The sequence below is a fragment of the Parasteatoda tepidariorum genome, chromosome 12, assembly GCF_982258835.1.
Source record: "Parasteatoda tepidariorum strain Cologne lab strain chromosome 12, Ptep-v5.0, whole genome shotgun sequence".
NCBI classification, from domain to species: domain Eukaryota; kingdom Metazoa; phylum Arthropoda; class Arachnida; order Araneae; family Theridiidae; genus Parasteatoda; species Parasteatoda tepidariorum.
This window is the reverse complement of record NC_141766.1, coordinates 57,484,650-57,504,575: the sequence shown is the minus strand read 5'-3', so window position 1 is coordinate 57,504,575 and position 19,926 is coordinate 57,484,650. Positions and strand designations below refer to the sequence as shown.

The window sequence follows — 19,926 nt, the reverse complement described above, 5'->3', positions numbered from 1 at the left end:
TGAGTTGATGCATATGTTAAATTCGATATGGTAAATAAAAATAGATATTTAACAAAAAATTTCTTATGTTTTTTTTAAGAAGATAAGCATTCTTATAATCAAATTTTTTTAACAAGAACTAAGTGAATAAAGATTAAACCCTGAAATACTGCATTTTCATCTTGAATCGTTCATTTGTTGCATGTATATTTATTTTAAGAAATATATTTTTTAATTTAGTTGTTGAAAAGAAATATATTTTATAGGTCCTCATCATATAGAAATGGGTGCCCAGTGGATTCATGGCCAAAAAAACAATATTATTTATAATATTGCAAAATCAAAAGATCTCGTTGATGAAAATGCTCCCAGTTATATAAAGACAATTGAAGACTGTGGATTTTTACCTGAAGAAACTAAGAAAATTGTTCATTTGTTAATTGAATATCTGTATGAAAAAATGGAATCTATTGATGATGACACAAAAGTTAATGTTCTTAATCATATGAAAGAGCAATTTAATAAATTTAAAATAGCACATCAATCTTATACTGATACTTTAGAAGCAGTTTTTGACTGGTTTTGTAAATTTCAATGTGAATTAAATGGTTGTTGTAGTTTGGAAGTCTTGTCTAAGACATCTTTGTGTGCTTATAAGGAATGTGACGGTCATCAGACCGTTGAACTTCAGCAAGGATATCAAAGCATTTTAGATGTATTTCTCCAAAATATCCCGCAGAATTGGATTTTAAAAAATAGCCATGTTACTAAAATTGATTGGTCAGGTGATGAAGGTGTTATGGTATTTTGTGAAAATGGAAAAGAATACTTAGCTCATCATGTTGTTGTAACTGTTCCTTTAGGTTATTTGAAAGAATATTCCCAATCACTATTTTATCCCAGCCTTAGTGAAAAGAAACTAAATGTGATATCTTGTTTGGGGTTTGGAGTGGTGAACAAGGTTTTCTTGAACTTTGAAATACCCTTTTGGGATGAATGTACTGTGATAAATGTATTGTGGGATAAAAAGTTGAAAGAATATTTTAATAACTCAACACAAGTAAGTGATTTTATTTATTGTATTTTTAAAGCTAAAGTAAGCTGGGACAAATTCTAACAAATTATCTTTGTGACATAAATATAAGGTTTTCTCTCGTTACAAGCTTTCAAGCCATAACACTTTTTAATTGCATTATACAATACCCACTTTAGGCAATGTTAATTTTAATTTGGTAAAAAAAAAAAAAAAATTGGATAAAGGATTCTCTGAGTTGAAAGGTATTTCTCTCTACTTTTGAAGGGGGGAGGATTATTTGTACTGTGATTAAAATATTTTCTTAACATGTAGAGTTAGCTTTCTAACTGTGTGATACAAAACTTATTTTGTAAAATAATTTTTAAAAGTAAACATAACGCATTTGCTGTTAAGTAATAATTTCAACATGATTAAGTTACTTACCATTTTCAATATTGTTACATAATTGAGAATAATATGAATAAAGGATGATACAAGAAATTCTATAAGTAAATACCTTTAAATGATGAAAGGATTTATAGGTAGATATTTATTAGTTAAGCAACCTTAACAATTTTCTGGCCATAGGGATGTGCTGACAACTTTAAAAAATGGTTTTTAACCAATTTATATGTTACATTGAGAAATAAAACAGTTTTATTTGTTATATCCATAAGTTGCTTATATATGAAGCATTTTGGTTCAAAAATTATGAATTTTCTTTTTCAAGATTGGTCTACAACTGAACAGATGATGGATATCATTAACCAATGAAATATAAAAACTTGTTCTTCGAATAAGTTTTTAACAGTTTTTCCTAAATTTCTTAATTTACACAATTTTTTTGTTTTGTTTATGAAACTTAATTTAACAGACAGAGAAATTTTTTTCTTTAAACCTAATTCAATTTTAATGAAATAATTCAAAATGAAATACAAATTAGTTTCATAGATGTTATGAACCCTTAACAATCTGGAAATATTTCAAGTTTGGTATATTTCCAGATTAGGTAATTTTAGAAGAATTTTTTTTTTAATCTTCAACTTAGAAGTTATTTTTCAAAAAGGAAACATTATTTTCCAAATAGAAAAATATATTTTCCTCTTAAATTAAAGTGAGGGGGTGAAGAATGTACTTCGCTCCTTCTGAAATCTAGACATTCACAAAAATAAAGTCAAGTAAAATTTGTATTCTTTTTTCAGACGGAGTGCATAGCATTTTAACAGAGTGCTTTAAACGGAGTGCATAGTGTTTTTTAACCCACTGACGGTTCTGCACGTAAAAAGTCGCATTTTAACCTGCAGTCTTCTCTGCATAGCAAAACCGGTTTTCCCATGTAAACTGATAGGGGAACTGTGTGTAGGGGAGAAACATTTTCCCAATTTTGCCCATTTCCTTAACCGCCAGTGGGTTAAAGGTGTTTATTTCCGTTTTTTAAAAGCCCTTAAAGTTGCTTTTTTCATTGGATAATCTAAGTAAATTAGTAGTATTAATACAAGTAAAATTAGTATTCTTTTTTCAACTTTTAACAGAGTGCATAGCATTTTTAAAAAGTGCTTATAGGTGCTTATTTCTGTTTTTTAAAACCCCTTAAAATTGCTTCTTTCATTGGATGTTTTTAAAAAGTTCTTAATTTTCCCTTTTCCAAAAAGAGATTTTTTGCTTCACCGGTTTCTGCCACGAATTATGCAAAAAAGGTGGTTTTCGTGATGTTTCCTTTCAACACTTCCATTCAACAATTGACGTACCTTAAGAAAGCGCCAATTATTTTACATGTTTGATGAAGTACTTGCAAGTCCGCACGTGCTTACATTGAGCTGGATTCGGTTGGAAGGGTTCTTGAACTCTTATAAGCAACTCGGTTGCATTTTGCAAGAGATTCCTGATTTCAGGCTTCATTTTTCACCCTTTGAAATCGAATTAAAAAAATATTTCTCGAATTTTTGCTGGTTATGGGGACCAACTAAACGTTCCCAAAAATTTTCCCTAATAGCAAAAGAAAATTTTATTTCTCTTGTTAATTTCATGTCTGGTGAAGTACCATTGTATTCGGCACTTGCAAGCCAATGGCCTTGCACTATTCTATTTATAAATCAGTACCATAATCTTTGAACTTGACTTGGGGATCATTCACTAATTATGTCTTTTTATGTGGAGAGCAGTCAACAATTACAAAGCTTCATCACTTCAAAATGTCTCTCTTTTATTCATTAAATTTAATAAAGAAAAGAATTAGTTGATGTTTTTAAACATATAATCTTTTACCTAAGGGACCGTCGACTAGTTGCTTAAAAAGTTTAGATTTTTTATTGCACTTTATTACTTATAAAATTTTCAGGGCTCTTAATTTATTTTATGAAACAAACTCAATAATATTTTAAGGCAAGATTTTTTAAAAAAGTGTGAAGTGAGGGGTTTATATTTTAAAATTTAGCAAATGCATTAAAAAATCGTATATTAATTTGGATGTCTCATTCCAAAAAACTTCAATTCATCTCTTGATGATTTGATTTAAAAATAATTTAAATAAAAATTCAATTATCAGATTTATTAAATATAAATGTGGAGGCTATATAATAATTTACTTCTGACAAAAATATTTAGCTTCAATACTAATTGTATTTAGACTCCAAAACTATTGAATTTTTTTTTAATAGTTTTATTAATGAAATGCTGAACAAAGTAACAAATTTTAATAAAAATTTAATAGGAACCATTCACTAATTTATGTTAGTAATATGAGTTTATTAAGTTTTCTTTGCTTCATTTTTTAAATATCTTTATAAATTCAGTATGATCAATAATGTTAATCTTGTTAATGCTTTGTTGAATATTCTTATATAAATAACTTTTATTTAAATCTAAAAAATAGACCCGATAACTTTTCAAATTATAGTTTAACTAATTATAATTTTGAATTATAATCATTCATTTTTATGTTATCAAATAAAGTAATTATTAATTCACAAAATTTAATTTCAAATCAATATTGAATATATTTAAAATTCTTCTTAAATTGTTTTATGGTGGTTAATATAATCAAGAAAAGAGTTGCCTCTCTGAAATTAGCTATTTTTTCTTAATCATGTTAAGTTTTTGATAACGTTTTTGCATTTTGTTTATACCGGTATAGGACAAAATAATAGGAACACCTGTGAAAAAATTAAAGTATTTTATTAATAAGGAGTTGGGCCACCCTTGGCCTGAATGACAGCCTGCATTCGACGTGGGATTGACAAATAAAGGTCTTGAACAAAGTTTATCGGAATTTGCAGCCATTCCTCTTGCAGAACCGTCTCGAGTTCAGAGAGTGGAGGAGGAAATTGAGATCAAGGGACTGAGCACACCACGTTAGATGTTCCTCTTCATTATTCTGCTCATTTACTCATTTAACCATTGCTTGAACTCAGTGAGACATTTGAACAGAGGCATTGTCATCTTGGAACACAGGACGTTCTCCTGGAGAGAGTATGAAGCATAGGGTGGAGATGATCTGTGAGAATTCTTTGGTAATGGTCACCTTTGACCACCCCCTTCAGGACAACGAGAGGCCCCAATTCACGGGTAGATATAGCTCCTCACACCATTACAGAACCACTTCCATGTTTCACGGTTGGAACCAGGCAGTCAACATGAAATACTTCTGCCGGCGTTCGCCACACGAACATACGTCCGATGGTCTGGAATAGTCGAAAGGAGGATTCATCAGACCAGATGATTTGTTCCCATTCAGGGCTGATTGTGCTCTGGAAAAAATCCGGATTTCCGGATTTTTTGCTAACCGATCCGGAAGTTTCCGGATATCGAAGGTTCAGACATTTCAAAAAATAATTGATTACAAAAGTTTCCGGAAATCAAATTTTCAAAGGTTAATTTTTCATTCAAAGGTTTTAAAGGTTTCAATTTTCAAATCTTAAAAAACACAGTTTATATAATTTGTAAGGGAGAGCCGGATACTTTATAAGCTTATATGCAAGATTAATATTCATTTTTTATCAGTAAATAGTTATTATAATCATAAACTCAAGAAAGAAAGACATGTTTCTAAATTTCAATTACTTCTCCAAGTCCACATAGGTATGTGTAAATGGTATAGGTATGTGTAAAGTTTTAAATATATTTTAAGTAAACTTAGAAATATTGAGAAAAAGGAAAAAACCTTGTTTAAATTTTTTTCGATTGAAACTTTTTTCTTTTTTACGCAAGAAATTTTCCGGAATTTTGACTTGAGCTCACAATCACCCCTGCCCATTGCAGTTGTGTCCATTATAGGTGGTCTTGGCACCACTGTAGTCTCTTTAAAGCATTCCGCACTGAAACTAACGGTTTCAGAATAGCTACTCGGCCATGAATGTTAGCAGCATGCAACTCCCGTTGAATAGTTGTCATGGATGTTCTGAAGGTGGTATTCATCTCGGACGTTATCACCGGCAGTGTTGTCTTGCGTTTTCGAGTGACTACCCTCTTTAACACCCATCTATCACGGTCCGACAACTTCGACTTCCTGCCGCTGTTGTGCTTTGTAGAAGACACCTTACCCAACTTTTTGTATGCCGACAGAGTCCTTGAAAGACCCACCAGGTTCGCTGTACTGGACAAGGACGCTGCTGCAACGCGAACTCCAATTATCATGCCTCTTTTAAGTTCAGAGAGGTCGGACATAATCTCGCATTGCAAGGAACAGATTTTCCTCATGCAACACACACTGCCAAATGCTAGACAGATACAGACCTGCCAACTTTTAATCCCTTCCATTATCATTTTTCCCAGTGGTATTAAAATGGAATTAAAATTTCAATTTTAAGTAAAAAAAAATACGTTGTATTCAAAAATAATTAAGCTGACAGCAATGATAGTAACGCATATTAATATATGTGCTTAATTTTTTTAAGAATAGTGGTGATCAAAATCATTTAAAAATTAAGTTTATAAAAGAAAAAATAGTTTATATTTACTACCATTTTAAATATGAAAATAAAATTTTACGCCAAATGTGTAAAAGTTGGCAGGTATGCAGATACCTTTGATACCTTTCCTTTCATCACCACTAGGTGGCACACTCTTGCGACATGTGTCCGCCGTTTATTGGGGGGTCGAAGGACGACTCCATACTTTCACAGGTGTTCCTATTATTTTGTCCTATATATATACAGTATAGGACCCGAAATCCGGCACTCACGGGACCGATGAAATTCCGTATTTCGGAATTTGCCGAATATCAGACCTCTTCCGGAAATTCTAATATGGCGCCCATATATTACAATAATTCAAATATGCTGATAATTTCAGAAAAACCAATACATTTAGCCAAGTTCCAATTGTAGATTATGATGGGGTGAATTTAAAACTGTCCCATCTTAAGAAATTTCATTAATTAAAATAATAATCTATATAATATAATCAAGGAGAAATAATCTAAAGAAATAATTCAAGATGAAATAATCTGAATCCTCCGAAAAAGAAATAATCGTTATTTCTTCAGTGCAAGGTTATTGTTCTCATTTTTTCTTTACATAACATTTTGTTTTAACAAAAGACGCTCACCTCGCAAAAAAGAAAGAAAGCTAACAAGAAACTGCAAAAAAAAAAAAAAAAAAAAATAGCAATTAATGCTAAGAAACTAACAGTGAATAACTACAAAAAAGAAGCAAACCACTAATAAGGATTAAAAAAAAAAAAACAAGTTAACAATTAACAAACAAAAGTTACAGTTAATAATAAATGAATCGAATAAAAAAAAGCAAAAGAGATAGAATGATAGAATCCATTTTGTACACCACATGGTAGTTTCAATGTCAACAGGGTGTGGCTAATTTATGGTCAAACAGGAGGGGGAAATATGGGAACAAACCAGTAAAGCACTTCACAGCTGTCAAGATTGATTGATCAGTTTCTCCCAACTTGTATTTCTTTATTTTGTTCATTGGAAATGCAGATGTTTTTACTTTCACTTTATTTTAAACTGCTTCAGGAACAGATGTTTTGTTTGACACAGATTTATTTATTTTTTCATGCTTTTTTTTTATTTTTAAACGATAAAATATAGTTACTTACTTCAAGAGAAAAAATTCCAAATAAAAAGAGAATATGACTGATTTTTTTTCTCATATCAAAAAAAATTTCTTAAAAAAAATTTAGGTAGGATTAAGTACCGAATTTCGGGTCCTGCCGGATTTTGGGATGCCAGATTAGGGGTCCCTTACTGTATATATATATATATAATAAATAAATAAATACACGAAAGCACGAAGAAAGTTAAGAAAAACAATAAGTTTCATTTATTGCTCTTAAGCTGCAAGTAAACAGAACCCGTTAGATAAGCTCAAAATGAAGAATGAAACAAAGAAAAATTGAAGACATATGAAAAAAGGGGGAAATAATAAGTAAAAAATATAACAAACAACAGTTTAAAAAAAAAAAAAGGGAATATTTGAGTGCTCCTCACACTATTGTATTAATATATTTTGCTTTGGCTTTATTGATACAATATCAGAAAGCACTCTGTTTTACGGATATAATCGTGTGGGCTGATGAAAAGATTATATCTTTTTTTTCCGGTTTTTTAAATAAAATTTCATCCCTTTTTTTTAAAACTGTTTGTTATTTTTTTACTTATTATTTCCCCCTTTTTTCATACGTCTTTAATTTTTCTTTGTTTTATTCTTCATTTTGAGCTTATATATATATATATATATATATATATATATATATATATATATATATATATATATATATATATATATATATATATATATATATATATATATGAATAACTTTCTATAATACGAAGAAAAAGGTTTTATTAGTGCACAGACCCTAATTATGATTTTCTTTATAGTGCTTAAAAGGCATTTAAAGGCTTTTGTTGAAAAATTTGGCTACTACACATCCTGTTTAAGCTATTTTTCAAAATAGAAAACTTTATTTTCCTCTGAAATTTAGAGGGAATTATGAGGGAGAATAATGTGCTTCGCCCCTTCTGAAACTATGATATTCACTACAATAAAGTAAAAAACAATTGGTAATTTCAGGAAAAGAATGTTTTTTTTTTCTCCCTTGACAAAAACTTCTTTTTATTTTCAAATATTTTTTTTACATCTGACAACTTTTAATGTGACTTAAAAAAAAAAAAAAAAATTAAATACCAAAATACAATATAGCAAAGTAACTTAATGAAATTCTTTTGTAATAAAAATTGTCTTTATTATACTTAAATGAAACTAAGAATATTTTTTTAGTTTGCCTGCTCTTTTTAAAAGTAGTCTGATATATGTAATCTGGAAAAAAATTTTCCACTAGGGAAACATCGTTTGTTAAGCAATAAACAATAAAATAGCTATTTCTATTAGAGCTGTATGATAAAATAACTATTTATGAGCCTATTTGAATGTAATTTTTGAGAATAATTATTAGAAAACATGAAAATAAGATATTTTAGATTAATCAAGGTACCAAATGCTGTAATAAGTACCAAATTAATTGCAATAAAATTTGGGGGAGGTAACGTCTTAACTGCAGTTTACTCTAATCCAATATTTTAAATTCACCTTTATTTTAAAGTTCATTTAAACTTTAAATAAATGCATTAATTATTTACTTAAATAATATACATGTGTGACAAATAATAATCTGAAAGCTTGCACTAATATTTCCTATTTTACTAATTAAAATTTTATTAGGTTAATGTAACAATAAATAAAAGTTTCGAGTTTCTTCAAGTTTTGAAAGGCATTATTCAAATATTTTAATGAATGGTCTTTCCTATAATGTTAAAAACTAATTTTCTTTCAGACTGGTGAATGGATTAAAGATATCAATAGATTTGCTTACACTCTTCATCATCCGAACATGTTGTGTGCTTGGGTTGTTGGTAAAGGTGCTGTTTCTGTAGAGTATTTATCAGATGAAAAAGTTATAGAAGATTGTTTGTTTCTTTTAGAGTACATTTTCGAAAGAGAATTGTCCTCACCATCAAATATTTTAAGGTAACTCTTTCTAAATTTTAAGTAGTTTTTTTTTTTTTTTGGTATGCTAACCAATAGTTTTTGTGACATTTAGGTGCAATGGCACCTAATTATTTTTTCTTAGTTGCCAAAACGGTTTAGCTAGGCATAATTTTAAACTTATATTTTTAAATACAGTGTTTTCCTTTTTTTATCATGGTAGTAAAAAACCTTTTTCTAAATATGATTGTTTTGAAAATGCATACATAAAAACATAAGCTTATATTTTTTTTAAATATATCCACTACGTTTAAATCAGGACTGGATGTTCAAAAAATAAAATTGAAGGAAAATTTAGTGAAGGTGATTTGGAGTAATTTACTCTCTATACTACTATTTGTATAGACATGGATGTCTATACAAAAATATATTTAAAGCATGCTTGCAAATAATTATAGTCAATAAAAATTTAAATACATATACCATAAAATACTTTGTTTTCAACTAAATAAATCTGGTAAATCTTATTCCTTTTCAATCGTTAGTAGTTAGTGGAGAGGTCTAAGAAGAAAACTCTTAACTTTCAATTGCAGGCATGAAATAGTTTTTATCTAAAGGTCAAGAGCATTATATTGCAACCACTAAACATACTAAATGCTTGTCAAATTTATCATTAAAAGCATTTGGGTTTTTAAATCCAAGTGAAAGGCAGAAACAAAGTTGTAGATATTTAGTTACAGCTGCTAAAATGATGTCTTTTAATGTTCCTGAAGTTATTTCCTGGAAGGAAATTGCTTCAATTGAGAAAAGTGACCTTGGTGCAAATATAAAGATTTATACTTGTTGACATAAATATATTTCCAAAAAAAAGAAAAAAAAGAAAGACGTTCTAGGGATTATCAATTTTCATATGTTGGGAAAATTATCAGAGCAGCTCTCACTCTATTGCATGAAGAATAAAAAGCAGAGGTTTTCAGTTTCAAACTATGATTTAAGGGAATATAAGACAGCAATGACAGATATCTAAAAGCAGTTTTAACCATAAAATATGTTTTAAAAGAGTATTTTTAACTTTTCTTATTTTGTGCCATTGAGTGATAAATTTTAATAAACTGATTAAATGTAGATAAAAAGCTAATAAAATCTGTGATCTACATGGAAGAATGTAAAAATGAAAGATACTGGAAGAGAGAAATAAAAGAGAGGCAAAAAAAAAAGAAAAAAAAAAAAACCCAAGAGAAAGAGCTAGAAAAGAAATTACAAGAGAAATAAAGAAATTAAACTCCTATAGAGTTAAAAAGTATTAATTTAAAGTTTTTTTTTTAATGAGAGTCACCTTTTTTAATAAATTAATCACATTTTTCACCCTTTTTGATGTTTTAACTTGCTCCTTGGTGTTTTAATTTAAACTATTTCAATATATATTGTTATTTCCTGATATTTTTCATAAAATTCAGAAGTGGCAACTACATCAGTATTTATAAAATCTCATTTTCACACCGAATAAGTACAATTTTAAATATGATAAGCACAATTTATTACTTTTCTTAAGTAATAGAATTGTAAAGAAATCTTTCTTTTAACAACCTTTCTCTCTTTAAAATTAAATTCTTAATTAAAAAGAAAATTCTTTTATTTATGGGTATGATTATTTTGAAATTAAAAGTTTTTATTGCTATAATTATTTTTTCTTTATTTAACAATCATTATTTATTATCAAAAAATGTTTTTTATTTGTATATAAGTTATCACAAACAAAATGTTCGGACCTGCTAAATAAATAGAAGATACCTAATGAAAGAGGTCAAAATGAAAAACCTCTAATACTATTGGTGATAAAAGAATGCAGTAAACCATAACCATACATTGGTAGAGAAAGCTGAGAGAATTCCATACGTAATTTTCAAATTCAGTTTCATAAGATACAAATAGATTGTTACAAACAGTTTCATACGTTACAGATGATAGAGTACTGTTTTTTAGATGCTGATTGAAATTGGGTACTTTCGCTTGTTACCTTCTGTGAACAATATGTGTTTAGCTAAATGTTATTTTGAATTGTATTTAATGTGTATTTTGAAATTCTTTTTAGGTCATCCTGGTCTAAGGATCCTTACACACTTGGCTCTTATTCATATGTTTCCACGAACTGTGACAGTAAAAATATATCGCACAAAGATATTGCTGATCCTGAATATTCTCATGGGGTTTGTTTTATGTTCTTTGAATTATATCTGTAGATTAGATGCAAAGACATGTCACAAAAATGTAATTTTTGAGGAGAGGAGACTTTTTTCAACTTAATTTTAACATTGTTCAGCTAATCACAGAAGGTTTTCTATTACTAATTACACCAATATGTATATATATATATATATATATATATATATATATATATATATATATATATATATATATATATATATATATAATTATGTTGGGACATAGATAGAGTGAAAAGTTTAATTCACGGGCATGGTATCAACTGAAATTTAAAAACAAATGGACCTGGTGTCCTTTATCTCGGACATACAGATCTGTGTTTCCAATTGAAAAAAAAAAAATCATATATGAATAAAGCTAAACAATATGAAAAAAGCAGAAATAATGGCACGTAAAGACAAACTTTAGTTTTTTTTACTAATAATGAAGTACTTTTTTGTATGTCAAAATGCATAATTTAAGAGGGAAACAATGAGATATAGAAAAAAAATAATATAGGAAAGCAATAAAGATAATGGAATAAGCTTAAATAAGATAACTAAACAAAAGTTGAAAGATAAGAAGTGTGGTATGGTAAGAAGTCCAGGCATTACATAATATAAAAATTAAGAAAAAAAATTATTTCCAATCATTTAAAACAACAGGATAGTAGAAAAGTAGTTTAACTAAATTATAAGAGTCTTTTTAAAAAATGAAATGAATCCCGAAAATCCAGATCAATAGAAAAAAAACAGCATTGAATGATATTAGAAGATGAAAACTCTTACTTATGATTAGTATTCCAGCAATGTTAAGTGAGGGAAAATTGTTTTATCTCTTGATTTTGAACTTATGTTTCACCTTCTTAAAGTGAAAGTTTAAAGGTGCATTTAATTTTTCCGAAATGTGCAAGCCCACATTGAAAAAAAAATTGGTAAATACTCTAATTAATCACTTTATTGCACCAAGCCCTTAAAAGCAACTATTATTTTCCAGCCACTAATCAAAACTTTTGTTGGAACATGTAATTATTGAAAGACATGTGTACCTTGTGTTTTTCATACATTTATATTTTTTGATAAATTGTTATAGATTTTTGATAGATATTTATTACTTTTAGTCATCAACAATAAAGGGATAGGAAAAAAAAAGAGCATAGTGGTGGTGGGGTTATGGGAATCTAAAATGTTGACTTGTGTTCGACGTGAACTTCAATTAAGTATAATTTTCTTAATTCTTTCATTAACATGTTTTTGAAATTGCTAGTATTGTTAAAAAATTTCTATTTACTAATTTTACTGGATTCTCTCTTTTTTAAAAAATTTATTGTCAGTGTGTTTTGCAGTTCCAATTTTTATGTTACTTTATAAAATTTTTATTTGATTGATTATACAACATTCAACCTTATAATCATTTATTTATTTTTGTGATTTTATGTATTTTATTCTTAATATTTATTGAATACGATTTCTTTGTCATTAGTCTCTTTTTGCTTTTATTTATTAAAAAAAATTAAATTAAATAATATTTTCCCTAATAAAATTATTTATTATTTGACAAAAAGTATAAAATATTTATATTGCACTTTTTTTTGACTATTTTATTCCTAAATATATTCTATAAGTTAAATAATCTTATATTTAGTGCACTTAAAATTGCCCTGATTTTAAATTGGTGTCCTAATTTTCTTATTTGATAATTATTATATTCTCTTATCAGAACCAAAGCTGCCAATTTCTCCAACAAAACTTTTACTCGGTACTTGTACAAAATTATCTGTAAGTCAAGCATTACTAAAGATGTTTCCTATTAAGTTTTTATTGTTATTGTTGTTATTTTTTTGAAAAGCCAAACAGCCCACCTTATACTTGTTTATTTTATTTTTTATTAAAAAAAAAGTCCTTCACAAAACTCCAAATTTTAAAAGAAGATCCATCTCTAAATAAAAGCTCCAAGAAAAAACCTTTTTACAAAATTCCTTTAGACTAATTCACTTTTCTATTTCAAAAGCATTTCTTCATTTTATTTTTTAGTATTTAAAAGTTTTTATATTTCCATGATATGTATATTTCATAAAAATAGGACCTTTGTTTTTGAAAGAGATATTTTTCACAAGGCTCTAAACTATTTTTCTTATAATTTCAAAAAAGAAACCCTGGCACAAAATCTCTTTTTTTTTTTAATCCTACCCCCAGTCTCGGCCAATTGGCTTTATGCCGTCCAATATAAATGCAAAAGTTCAAAATTTAAGTATTTCCAGTGTCAACATCTTTTAATTTGGAGCATTCCCACACAGAAGGCATAATTCAAAAGATATCATACTGATTCTATTAAAATAGTGCTAGAAATAATAATAACCTGTCTTCCTTGATAAATCAGGAGGAATCCTATTTTGATTTATAGTTCTCAAGGGTAAGGGAGACTAGTGGTGAGGCCAAAACAAGTCTGACTTTGCAATCCATTTTACATACAAATTGCACACAACATGATGCAAACCATTAGAGAACAAACAGTACTTATTTTCATTAAATAATCAAAAAGAAGAGAAAAAAACAGAAAGTTTTAAGAGAAAAAGGAGCCAGAAATGATATTTTCTTTGTTAGGGCATGAAACTTAATAAACAAGCTATTTTGTTTATTGTGGACTCAATTTCAACTCCTTGAGACAGAAGAAATAATGGTTGTGTTTTGATGCTAATATTGCTTTCAAAGATCAATTAACCTAACTAAAGTACATTAACTACAGTAGCCTTCCTTTAAAACTTAGTTTCCCAACCTTTTTTGGTTCATCAACTTTACAAGACAAAAAATTTTCTATGCCCCCAAAGGGAATTTTTTAAAAAAAAATCTTTTTATTTTTATTGTTGAACATTTTCATAAGATATTCTCGAATCAGAAGGCTAATTTACTAAAGGTTTTCGATTTACAAATGTATTACTATTAAGAATTATTTTTGAAAATTTTCATGTGAAGCTGTTTGTATAGTTTAAAATTCAATACATCACCATAAAATTGAATAATCAATTATTTTGAAGTTACTTTGTAAAATCAGTTATAATACTTCGCATATTTTATGCAATTGTTTGAAAAATGGTGTTATATGTTAAAATTTTAGTGATTTTGGACTGTAATGAGGTAGCCTGAAATCTATCAATGTTCTATCACCAGTAAATCTAGTTCTGAAACAAACACATTTCAAATTTATTAAAGAGTTTTGCATTTTAAAAAATAACTATTATAAATCTAAAGTTCTTTTGAGAAAAATATGCAAGGGAAGTCTATATACCTTTAGTTTCTCAAAAAATAAATTAGATTTTTTTCTTTGATAATAAATTCTTATTTGAATATGTCAAACAATTTTCGAGCTTTTAGGGGAAATAGAGACTGATGTTTATGGGGTAGCCGAGTGAACACAGTTTCTAGTTTTAAAAAACAAATAATGTCACACGGCTCTTCAACTTAAGTGTACACTACAGAATCTTCTTGCTAATTTTAAGATAAAGGATTTTGGTGCAAGTTGTCCAATAATTATTTCTAACGAAATCAGTACTTGTTTGTGGCCCTGGCTAGATCTCGGGGGTTTAAATAAAGAAAAGCTTAAAGCCAATTATTTTTATTAATAACAAATAGCACATGCAAAAACATAAATTTGAATAATTATGAGAAGGAGGGGAAAAAAGGTCCATTCTGTCCAAAGTCTGAGCATCTACTGCCTGTCCAGGTGGCGCTGTGGTTGCTACATTTTTAATCTTTACATTTAAAAGCTTCAATAGACAACAAAAAAATTTAAGGATATCAAGCAATGTAAAAGTGTTTTTTTTTCGTACTAAAATGTATTAATACTTTTTTTATTTTATTGCTGTATTAATTACTACTTTAATGAAATGTAATAAATGCTGAGTTAAAATACTTATAACTGATTTTTCAATAGAAAATTTTAACAAAACTATTAATTTCCAAGTGTACTTATTTTTTAAAACTTCTTCTGCAAATTCTTACTGATTCTGTGGAAAGCTCTAGTGCCCCTCTTCCCTAAAAGTCTCTAATGCCCACTGTGGGGTAGCACCCTTAAAGCTGGTATTTCAGTTACAGATTTAGACTGCGAAGGTTTTTATATTAATGAAGCGTCATTTTTTCAATGTAATATTTCATATTTATAAAGTTACTTTGTGAGGGTTTCTTTAATGGTACAGAGAATGACTTATGTTGACTTGACATTAATTTGTCTTTAATGTATGTTTCTCCAATAATTTTAGTATTTATGGGTGCTTATTTCTTAACATTTTATAAATAAATAGTTGTTAATAAATATTGTGGACAATATTGTCAAATTTCTAATGCAATTTGCAAATTAATTTTCTTATTTCAGACTCCTGTATTATTATTTGCTGGTGAAGCCTCTCATGAATATTATTTTTCTACTGTACATGGAGCCTGTGAAAGCGGTTTTCGTGAAGCTAAGAGACTATTTCAGTATTATAGGTACTTAAAATATTTCCTTTTTGATAGTTTTTCAAATAGCAGAATAATAAATAAATAAAAAGAACTAAAAAATTAAATTAAAAAAAAACTGATGTATAATCACGTTCTATTAAAAACATGCTTTTATAAAACTCAACATTAGTTGAATATAATGTTTTATTCAAATCTCTTTATTAAATTATGAATAAATTTTTAGACGACTAAAAAAGAAACATCGTATTTTATAATTTAAAAAAAAAAAGATTAGCTATTGAATATTAGCAAAAAACATCTGAATGAAATTTTACTCGTAAGTCAAGTTCCTTGTAAGTTAACCACATTTAAATATTCATCACCCCATTTAAATTTTTCTTCATTGTCTCCAAATTACTTTTTTAAAAATAATTTATTTTAGTTTTTGTCGGCTTCTATCAAATAAAAATTGTTTAAACTTAAGATTTTGCAATAAAAAAAAATACGTAGATTAATATGGTACAAAAAAAATTTATACCTCATAATTCAAAATTTTTCATCTACAATTAATTTAAATAATAAAGAAAAAGAATAATTATTAAAATAATAATTTCGACTGAATTTGCATATTTAAGGTCACTCCCAGGAACCATTAGGATTGACACTTAATATGTGAAATTCCAATCATTTGAATAACAGTTATTCAGGGCGATATTTTTTTCTTTTTTTCTTGCCCACTGTATATTTGAATAAAATTGTGCAAATTAAATAATAATAAAATTCATTTTAAAATAGTATTGGATCAAATGTAAAAATCCTGAATTTCAAATTCTAATAATTCTCAGTTTCTTTTTCTTTCTTGAAAATGTGTGTTTTCTTGCATCTAATAAATTGTTATAAGAGTTAAGAATAAAAACTTAAATGAAAGTATTTTTTTACCTTTGAATAGGGCAATATTTTTTATATTAATTCCCAATGCATAAAAAATATTTTAACCATATTATGTATTAAGTCCTTAAAGTTTTTGACTCCTTTAAGGACTTAATACATAATTTTCTTCTTGTCTCTATATGTACCCTGTTTAATCTATAAATATTAGTGTATTTCCAACTATCAATTCTTTCTTAGTTACTTTTCCCATTATTCCAAGAACTTCTCTTGGTTGTTATAAGATCCACTCTCTCTTTTTTTTCTTCTTGCATTTTATCATCTATAGCCTCTCCTCTAAAGCTGCAAATCTGTTTTTCAGTTCCATGGGTGGGTTTCTTTGGCATATATGTCTCCTCAATTATTGAACTCCCCTTCAATGTTTCTGTCAAATTAAGAAATTTTTTAAAAATTATTATGATTTAAATTCCTTAAAGCTATAAACAAGAAAGAGGGGGGGGGGGGAACAATCTTATTGCCAGTATTTTACACTCTGAAGAATTTTTTTCTTGTGTGTGGAATTTAGAGAACCATTGTGACTGTAAATTTGTTTTGTTCCCCTCAAAAATTGAATCTCTGCAACACCCATAGTCCCATGATGAAATTTTTTTTTTTTAATTTTAATCTTAAAGTTTTTGGATGTTGTATTTGCAGGGATCTGTTTAGAAGAAATTTGGGTCCATTAACAGATCCTTCACAAAATATTATTTCATGAAAACGGACCCTTCACAAAATATTGTAACTTTAAAATGGACCCTTCACAAAATGATTTTTCTTTTAATTGGACCCTTCACAAATTTGTTTATCTTTGTTATTGTTTTGTTAATCGAATAAACCCTTCTCAAGGGGAAAAAAATAAAGACGGATGTAAACAATCTAAGTTTTGTCTTCGGCAGACGCGTCTTCCTATATTCTTCCGAAATGAATATTCTGCGTTCAGCAGGCTAAATACCAGATATTTGTATGTTGCATCTCTAATTTAGAAGCAGCAATTGCTGTTTATTTTTAAAAATTAATTTTTTTTAATTATAGTTTTACAGTGTTGAGTATAATCTTGTATCAATTTACAATTTAAAAACTCATTGAAAAAACAATGTTTTTTGCAATAACAGGACCCTATTTGCACAAATTCATAAAAGCAGGACCCTGGTTGAAAGATTGTGACTTAACATTTGTTTTATATTTATAAATTACAAGTAATTTTTTCACAATTTTGCGAAAACGGACCTTTCACAAAATGTCTGGACAGACCCCTGATTTGATTCCCTCCTATTTCTTCTGATTGTGTCTGCCTATTTCTAGTTTAATTACAGCCATTATTAGAAAGTAGTGATGCCACACCCACTTCTCTTTAACTTTTACATCTTGTTATGACCTTTTGAAAATACCATTAATGACAATGTGGTCAATTTGATTAGTTGTTTTACTGTCTGCTGAAGTCCATTTTCCCTTATGTTTAAAATAGCTACCTCCTATTATAAGGTTATTTACTTTGCAAAAAGATGTAAAAATTTCTTTATTTTTGTTTCTCTCGTCAATCCCTTTGTACCTTATGTCACGTTCTTCTTCCACTTCTCTCTTTCCAGCCTGAGCATTTCAATCCCCCATTAATATTAGCAGGTTGTACTTTGGTGTTTTATTTATCGTTTCTTGAAGCTTGTCCTGAAACTCCATATTTGTGTTTTCTTTACCGTTTACCATTGTCAGTTGGTGCATATGGTTGCATAATTGTTAATTTGGCATTTAGAATAGAAGTTTGTCTTAATAATTCTATTGTTGACCAGATGCCAGTTCTGTAGACTTCTTCTTGCTTCTCACTAATCATTATCGCAACTCCTCTCCTGTTTTGCATCATTTCCTGAAAACAGGATAGGGTAACAAAAAGTTGTCCTTACTTCACTGAAAAGTGACCATCTAGATTCCACAATTTCTAATATATCTGTTATAATTTATCAATTCATTTACAATCTACTTTTTATGCAACTTGGAATTGTCCTAACATTCCATGTCCCAATCCTTAGTTTGATTTTCAGTTGGGTCAGTGTCCTTGTCTGTGAATAGGGGTCCTAGCGACTTTGCCCAATTCCTATCATAGTCGGCTCCTTGCTAGAGTCAATCAGTTATCTGCAGGAGAACCACAGGTCACCACACCGCCAGCATTAGAAAAAGTAGTCACCCTGTCTGTGGTTTCTCTAAACACTGCTTTTATATGTGGTTGTTCAGCTCATCACACAGCCTTCCTCTTTTATCTTGGCTTAGAAATGGAGAGTGAATAAAATTTATTTAAAAGTGTCACATTATTTCAGTATTTTCAAATTGTGTATCTAAATGTACACTTTTTTTTCTTTTCTTTTTAGAAATCTAGACAATCATCTACATTTTGATGAAATAAATAGCATTTCTAGTGAAATGGCAAATTTATTATCATTAAAGGGAAGGGAAGAAGTGAAAATTGTTATTATAGGAGCAGGTATTGCTGGTCTTGCTTGTGGATCCTATCTCACAAAAAACCATTTTACTGATGTTCTTATTTTAGAAGCTCAAAATAGAATTGGTGGCAGAATTAATTCTATTAAACATGGTATGTTAAACTTTTATATGGAGTTATTTCCATCTTATTTTTAATATTGGTTTATAGCAAAGCCTCTCCTACTTAAAAATGTTGTTTATAATAAAATATGGGCATCAATACCAGAATTTTTTCTAGAAAGAATTTTAATGAAATTAATTTTTTATGAACTTTGTAGGTTTGTGTTTTAAATTTTATACTTTAAAAATATTAAGAAGGTACATGCTTAAATATTACTCCTTGATTTCAACATTTCAGTGAACAATATTGTGAGAATTTTTTATTATTCTAATATAAATAATTGTATAATGTAACATGAATAAAGCAGTATCTTTGGTTTTATAATAAAAATGAAATAAAAGTAATAACAAAATATGTTTGACATAATATGGCTTTGTCCTGAAAGTAACGAATAACAAAGAACCAATTGAAAATATTCATTTAATTGAGTCCTCATCTTCAGAAGTTTTTTTAAGGAAAATCTTGAGAAATAGGCACATTGCATTTAGAATTAAAAATATTCTTTAATAATTAAGTTATTTGTAATATAGTTATTAATATAAAAACCATTGTTTTATCAATATACACATACACTAATTCTAATCATAATATTTTTCTTATTGATCATTAATCTCTGATGTCCAATTTGAATTAGAGTCATTACCTTTTCAATGTCACCTTCAAAATAAAATAAAATCATCTATATACAGTTTTCCAATCATATAATTACATCAGAATTTTATAAAAACTTAAATTATTAAGTTCTAATTGCCATGCTGTACTTGTTTGATGAAGGACGTAGTTTGCTTTATCAACATAACGTGATTATTGCAGATTAATTTAGAATCTAGTTTAAAA

General features: G+C 28.1%; 1 protein-coding gene across 10 annotated transcripts in view; it reads left to right on the top strand.

Moving 5' to 3' along the window:
- The window catches only part of LOC107453502 (uncharacterized), a 67,089-nt gene that overhangs the window by 12,002 nt on the left and 35,161 nt on the right, over positions 1-19,926 (top strand). For all 10 annotated transcript variants that reach the window (XR_015430891.1, XR_015430890.1, XR_015430889.1 and 7 more), the window contains exons 3-7: positions 246-1,039; positions 8,786-8,979; positions 11,030-11,144; positions 15,508-15,620; positions 18,857-19,080. Coding sequence is in view for 7 of the 10 variants with exons in the window: in XM_043045263.3 (XP_042901197.2) it covers positions 246-1,039; positions 8,786-8,979; positions 11,030-11,144; positions 15,508-15,620; positions 18,857-19,080 (1,440 nt within the window). In the remaining 3 variants the exon portion in view is untranslated. The remainder of the gene's footprint in view (positions 1-245; positions 1,040-8,785; positions 8,980-11,029; positions 11,145-15,507; positions 15,621-18,856; positions 19,081-19,926) is intronic.